The sequence below is a fragment of the Myxine glutinosa genome, chromosome 6, assembly GCF_964187855.1.
Source record: "Myxine glutinosa chromosome 6, kmMyxGlut1.1, whole genome shotgun sequence".
NCBI lineage: Eukaryota > Metazoa > Chordata > Myxini > Myxiniformes > Myxinidae > Myxine > Myxine glutinosa.
The window spans coordinates 123,380,176-123,387,534 of NC_136266.1; the positions used below are offsets into that span (position 1 = coordinate 123,380,176).

At 38.2% G+C, this 7,359-nt stretch overlaps 1 protein-coding gene across 1 annotated transcript in view; it reads left to right on the plus strand.

The window, feature by feature from the left end:
- The window catches only part of LOC137430253 (beta-1,4 N-acetylgalactosaminyltransferase 1-like), a 199,121-nt gene extending 193,118 nt beyond the window's left edge, over positions 1-6,003 (plus strand). Inside the window, exons 9-10 of the mRNA XM_068120978.2 lie at positions 4,030-4,252; positions 5,681-6,003. Of these exons, the coding sequence (XP_067977079.2) occupies positions 4,030-4,252; positions 5,681-5,880 (423 nt within the window). The 3' untranslated portion in view covers positions 5,881-6,003. The remainder of the gene's footprint in view (positions 1-4,029; positions 4,253-5,680) is intronic.
- Positions 6,004-7,359: the final 1,356 nt, after the last annotated feature.

The following is a 7,359-nucleotide window of genomic DNA, read 5'->3' on the forward strand; positions in this document are numbered from 1 at the left end:
AGGAGGAAAGGCAGAAAAAGGAGAAGGAGGAAAGGGAGAAAAAGGAGAAGGAGGAGAGGGAGAAAAAGGAGAAGGAGGAGAGGGAGGAAAGGGAGAAGGAGGAAAGAGAGAAAAAGGAGAGGGAGGAAAGGGAGAAAAGAGAGAAGGAAGAGAGGGAGGAAAGGGAGAAAAGAGAGAAGGAGGAGAGGGAACAAAGAGAGAGGGAGGAAAAATATAAAAAGATGGAAATCAGTGAGATTCGTAAAAGATTGAGTGTATTACAGCAAATAAATCAATCTCAACGCACCGAAGAGGAAAATAAAGAATTAATGACTCTTACTAAGATAATGATTTTAAAAATGGTTGAGATGAGTTCAGCGAGGAGATTTACATGAAGAAGACAAAGATTATGTGGTTGATGATGCTATTGACTTTAGTTAGTTTTATTTGTAAATAAATGGAGGAGAGAGTGAAGGCATTCCTTAGGATTCTTTATGTTTTAAAAATAAAGATTGAAATGTATATGTTAAAAACCAAAAAGGTTTTGATACTCTGTCGGAATTTTTCTGATAAATAAATATGAGTTATTGTCTCAAATGTAAAAAGAAAACTAAATCTAAAAATATCTCTTATGTTAAAGCTAAAAATAATAGAGTTTATCAAAAAGGAATATGTCAAGTGTGTGGTTCTAAAAAGTGTCAATTTATCTCTCCTAAAAGTGGAGGAGACATACAAAAGTTTCTGTCAGGAAGTAAATTTACAACAACTGGAATTCCAGGGGAATTACACCTTCCAGGGTATTCTTTCTGTGGTCCAGGAACAAACTTGGATAAAAGATTAGATGAGGCTGACAATCCTAAACCTTGGTCTAAACCTATAAATAGGGTTGATGAAGTGTATATGAAACATGATATTGCTTATGGAAATACCACTACATTGGATGAAAAACATGAAGCAGACAGAGAAATGTTATATAATTTGTCTTTGATACGAAATCCTACATTGAGAGAGAAAGTTGATCGGTTTATTGTTAAAAAAATGATAAGTGTCAAATTGAAACTTGGTCTTGGTTATTCACCCTCAAAAAACTATTAGACTCCAATGATGTCATCAAGACTGAGGAGCTTTTGGCTAATGAATTACACAAACCTATAATCACAAAGTTTAAAAGAAGGAAAGTTTCTTCTAAATACACCGACCACATATGGTCCGCTGATTTAATCGAATTGAATAATGACAGGGGTATGCTTTAACCATTGAAATACAGGTATGCTTTAACCATTATTGATTTGAGGAGTAGATTTGCCTGGGTTGTTCCGTTGAAAAACAAAAAGGGTAATACTCTAATGTTAGCTTTTAGTGGAATATTTAGTAAAAGTAAAAGAAAACCAAAGAAGTTATGGACTGACGAGGGAACAGAGTTCTATAACAAAATATTTATGAAATTTCTGAAGGGGAAGGGTATTAAATTATACAGCACCTTTAATGAAGTTAAAGCAGTTGTTATTGAGCGTTTTAATCGTACTTTAAAGGAGAAATTATATAAAAAATTCACACAACTCGGTTCTTAACAATGGGTGTATTTAATCCAGAATATTGTCGATAATTACAATAATACAGTTCATTCATCAACAAAATCAAAACCATCAGAAACATTTACAAAATTAGAATATGAAAAGGAGATTAATTTGAGAAAACCCAAGTTCAAAGTTGGTGATATGGTAAGAATATACAAATGGAAAAGCCATTTTGAAAAAGGTTATACAAAGAGGTGGACTAATGAATTATTTAAAATTGTTGATATAATGGATACAGTCCCTTGGACTTACAAATTATATGATATGAATGGGGAAGAAATATTAGGGGCATTTTATTCACAAGAATTACAAAAAACAAAGCAAATAATTCATTAAACAACATTTCTATTCACCCCACCCAGATTAACTAATTTAATTATTGGTAATAATTTAAAAAAAAAAAATAAAAAAATCATAAGCCACGCCCACACAGACCCCGCCCACACAGACCCCGCCCACACAGACCCCGCCCACACAGACCACACCCATCAACCCCCACCCCCTGTGCGTCCCCCACCCTTGATCCCCCCTCATCCCACCCCCACCTTCCCCACACACAAGGGGAGGGGAGGGGTGGGTTGAGGGGGGATCGAGGGTGGGGGACGTATCTTCCCGTCCTTTTTCCTTTATTCTCTTTTTGTAATTAATTATTAAATAGTTGTATACAAAGCAAATATATTCATATAATATTGAAAACAAAATCTTTATATTAACAAAACATTTTTCTTGAGGTATACATTCAACTTCTCCCCAGCATAGGTCAAAGGTTGGTTCAGCAGATGTCTTCAGGTTTTGAATCTCTTTCTATTAAATACAAGAGGGGGTGAAGCAAGGAGAGAAATATATGAATGATATACCCTGAATCACCTCTTACGATGCGCAGGGATATGGTGTACCTATTCGAAACGGTGTACACACACATTGACACACACACATACACACAAACAATACATACACACACATGCTTACCTCTAAAAAATCAAGCTTAGCTTCAAGATCGTTGAGTTGAAAATGTAGAGTATCACAGGTTGGCAGGAAATAACCACTCCTTGGGAGATCAAAATCATCCCACTCAAAGTTTTGGTCTTCGAGGTTAATACTGCAAACAAAATAAGGAGAAATTACTGCGCTGAAGTAAACCAGACAAAACATCACACACACACACACACACACACACACACACACACACACACACACACACACACACACACACACACACTAAGGCAGCGTCATTTAACACCAACGTATTTTATTTAGAATCATACCTTCCACATGAATCTTCTAAGAACGGTGAAACAGGCAGGTTGTTCAAACCCATATTCAGTTCGTTGTGAATCTCTTGAGGAAAAACTTGATATTCTGCCAGGTTATTCACAATATTCGCATTGCTGTAATAAAGATAAAGGGGGATTAAGTCATGAGTTGTATAATTAATCACATACAAAACTCTCATTGAACACTTTAATTCTGAATGAAACTTACCAAAGTCCTGGTGAGTTGATATAATATTCATCAGAGTAAAGGCTGGAGTAAGACATGTTGTCATTCAGATCCGTCGATTCCCAATGTTTAAAACTGTATCTAACACGACTTTTATAATGTAAAATTTATTTCGGGAAGGGAAGTGCTGCTGTCGACATTTCGAGGAAATTCAGGGTGTGTGAAAACAGGAAACGAAACAATGGGGATTTCTGGGAAATTATTCAAGTTTTATCACAAGTCATTTCTCAAAACTGAGCTATTAATTACAAAAGATCCAAGTTTGGTAGCCTTCGTTTAAAAATGAAAAACATAACGAATGTGAAAAATATCAAATAAGACTTATTGAAAAGTAAAAAGTTAAAAAAGTTAATAAAAAAATTAAATTACTTCCCACACATAAACAAATATTTGTAGGGTCGTTGTTTGAGTGGGTCAAAGATGATTCACCAGATGATATTAAGAGTAAAAGGTTAAAGGTCCATAAGGTCAGAAGGATCACAGGTCCACAAGTCTAGAAGGACCATTGTTTGAGTGGTCTAATGACAAACATTAAGGATAGGTGCTATAGACAAAAGGTTCATAAAGAACAGGGGTTCACACAGAAGGACCATTGTTTGAGTGGTCTAATGAATAAGGATAGCATGTCAAAAGGTTAGAAGGTTCGTAAAGAACAGGGTGCGAGAAATAGAGGTGTTTAGGGGCAATGAGGAGAGAGGAAAATTAACATGTAAGTGAATGGGGATTTGGGGTGTCCCAGAAGCAACATTTCTCATCTACTCATGCTACCATGAACAACTACCCCATTATGAACCTCCTTTGATGCTGCTGTGGGATTCCTACAACAGGATGTTTTGGCATCTGTTGCATCTAACTAGGACATAACTTATAGCCAAGACCTATGCCAATACACTGTGGCATCTGGATAAACACATTGATGAAATATTCCGCTGTCATGTTTGGACTAACTTGTATTGATCTGTGGTACCTGCAGGTTGGCGGATCAGTTAAAGGCAGAACCTACCGACACAAATTGAAAGTATCACCAGAAATAGAAGATGGCTTCTGTGTGAAACAACTTGAAGGTTACTACCATGATCTTCAAGGATTCCCTGGCTGCGTTATCACCGATGTTGTAGTCAACTTCTTCATGGCCAAGACAGACCGTGTCCGTGCTGTCGGCTTTGATCCACAGCTCAGCCGAATCGGACACACGGGTACAATGCTATCAACTGTCTATACCTGGTTTAAGGCTGATAATGTATACACCATGGGAGTTGCGGATCCGGGAGAAGAGGAATGTGTTGGTAAATTTGCTTGAGGAACGAAGTCCGAGTTTCTCTACATGGTCCTCATGCCTTTGGCATGTACCAGAGCCAATCCCTTGTTTCGCCACATGTTGTATTATATTGTCGGCACGTATCGGAGCTGATCCCTTTTTTCACCGCGAGGCACCCAACCAACTAGCGGGAGGACCGAGTTTCAGAGTTGAGGAGCATATTTGCATGAGTGTGCTGAGAGTTGAACTGATTGATTCTTGTGAATGAAACCAAGTGAATTTTGTGAAAAGCATTTACATGTTGTAAGCTGAATAGAACCACCTTTCAAAGCCATTTTCCCCCGCAGAGCAGGGGTTGGCCTTTTTCGGGCACCTTTGTCCCCTTTTTGAAGCAATGTTTTATGGCCGGATGCCCTTCCTGCCACCAACCCTGTTAGTCGCCTCTTGCAACACACAAGGAATTACCAGTGAACTTGTACTCAATTTGCCGACCTCGGAAGGATGACAGGCTGAGTCAACCCCCCTGGTGTTAATTCAGCAATCGCCCGGGATTTGAACCCAGGATCCTGGGATCCCAAGCCAGCACCCTCACCGCTAAGCCAACACCAGGCTTTTGTAAGCTGAATAGACACGACTTTAATCTATTAAGGAGAATGCAGAAAAAAGGAAGGGGAGTGTGAGGGTTGGGGGGAGGAAGAAAATAGGGAGGGAGTGGAGTGGAGGAGGGGAGGAAGGGAAGTAGTGGAGAAAGAGCTGTGTGTGTGTGTGTGTGTGTGTGTGTGTGTGTGCTCATAGCATTATGATAACAGGCTTGGGTAGTGTAGGATTATGATAACAGGCTAGTATAGTAGGTCCAGCAGTCAGCCCCGGCAGCACTGCTGATTTATGAATAGAACCTACATTTTGTACCCCTGTCATTCAAATGATCTCTTCTTGCATTGAACAAGAGCAGCTTCATCCATAATTCATTGAATACTAGGGGCGGAGGAAGGGTTACCCAACACTGCTTTCGGGAGGTGTTGGATGTTTGACAGCTTTGGAGTTATTGGCCTTATAGTGGTGACATTTTGCCTGTGAGCCGGTGGCAGCACTGCTTGACCGCACGTCCCAATATACACTTTATAGTGGTCGATGGTGGTCTCAAAATGGCCTTCAAGGCCAACATTCAGTAGCTTAAAATCTTGCCCAGATTCTGAAGTATCTACACCCACAATTTGGGGCATCTAGGTGCTCGGGGTTCGGCCATGATGCAATAACAAACAAATGCAGAAACACTTAAAATTATTTCTAAGATGTGTAAAAGTCCCTCCACAATTTTTATATTATACACTAATTGAATGCATTTTGTTTTGGGTGGCTTCTGCAGAATTCTTCATGGATGGGCTTGGTGAACTGCAAGTTGCTTCCTGCGACTATGTGAAAATAGGACATGAAAGTCATCTAAAAAATCCCTCAATACGAAATAGGTACAGTTCCTTCCGAAATGTTTTCTACAATCCTCGTTTCAACACTCAAGCCCTAAAAAATTTGGCATTTAAGCACAGATTGACATGCATCATTTGGTGAATATTCAAGAATGAGTTACAATGAACATCTATCATCACCTAAACTCTTATAATTATGCTTTAATATTATACCTAAATTTAATCTTCAATTGACAATGAACCATGTGTCCAAACACTGACATGAAACAGGGCCCAAAATTAATTTTGGTTATTATATTCAAAATGAGAGTAGGAATAAAATGGATACCTCAAACATCATCATACTCAGGAGCCTACAGGAAGAATTTGCCTGGGAAAACACCTGTTCACACAATCCCAAGAATGATGCCATGCTCGTGGTGTAAGACTTGTCCGCCGCATGTATGTATCTATGCGTGAATACCAAATTTGAGTTACCGCTCCATTTTGCAATTTGACCACAAACAATCATAAGACACACAACTTTAATTTCAAACACATATCAAAGTGTATTGGACTTCACAAGCTCAATATTTGGTGCATGAAATATCTATATATTGCTGCTACAACTTTCCCTGCAGGACAAGTTCCATCACAAGAACAAAAATCGAGGTAATTGTAGCAAAGATAAGAATAAACACAAATCCAGGGTTTGTTGTTCTACTGAATGTAAAAACTCAAGCAATGAATATGAATAAAAAATTTATTGTGGAATTGTATAGAGGCAAAGTGAAATGTCCAGTTCGGAATTCCAATTGTGCTTGTAAAGAAACACGACGGTTTGGCATGCCAAAGTCCCGAAGCAACTTACAGGTGATATGGTTCTGGGTTACTACGCACACATCACTTATGTAGATAGTGTGGAAGAGCAAATGAAAATCAATTAATTCCAAAACTCCAATTGAACAGAAGTTGAATTCAAAACTGAGTTGCTGGAAAAAAAACCACGGAAAATTAGATTTTACAAAAGCTACTCGTTGTGCTTGGAACAGGAAGTGCCAGGCACCTGGCCTTGGCCAGGCTGTTTGACAATGCTTGGGATCTGTTGATTAAATAAACTGGAAAAGGGTGTTTGCTGTTTTAGCAATGAGTGTAAGAAACTCAACATGCATTTATCCTCTATGTAATCGATATAAATGGAGTTAATTAGGAATTAGTACTTATAACTATTAGGATAAAGGACATATATATTCTATATAGCCTAGGTTACATATGCAGGTTAAAAGGGATAGTATAATCATGAAATAAAGCGAAGGAAATAATGAAATGAAATATAGGGCTGAACTCAAAGAGCATTCATTTAGAGATTTTCAGGGAGATTTGTGAGATTTCGGAGATTCTGAGATTGATCCGTTTGTCGATGTCGATTATTATTGTACTGTTTCTTTAATAATTGTGTTTCTTTTGGAATTGTTGCTGGTTCTCTTGTAATTGCTTTGATTTCTGATAATCTCTCCAGGTAAATAAACACTTCAAATTCAACCCCGGGAGGACATCGATTTTTTTTCCTCGTCAACATGAAAAAGCATCATTCAGTAATCAGGGATTGAGTGACTTTATTTATGAATATTTGTAACTCCGG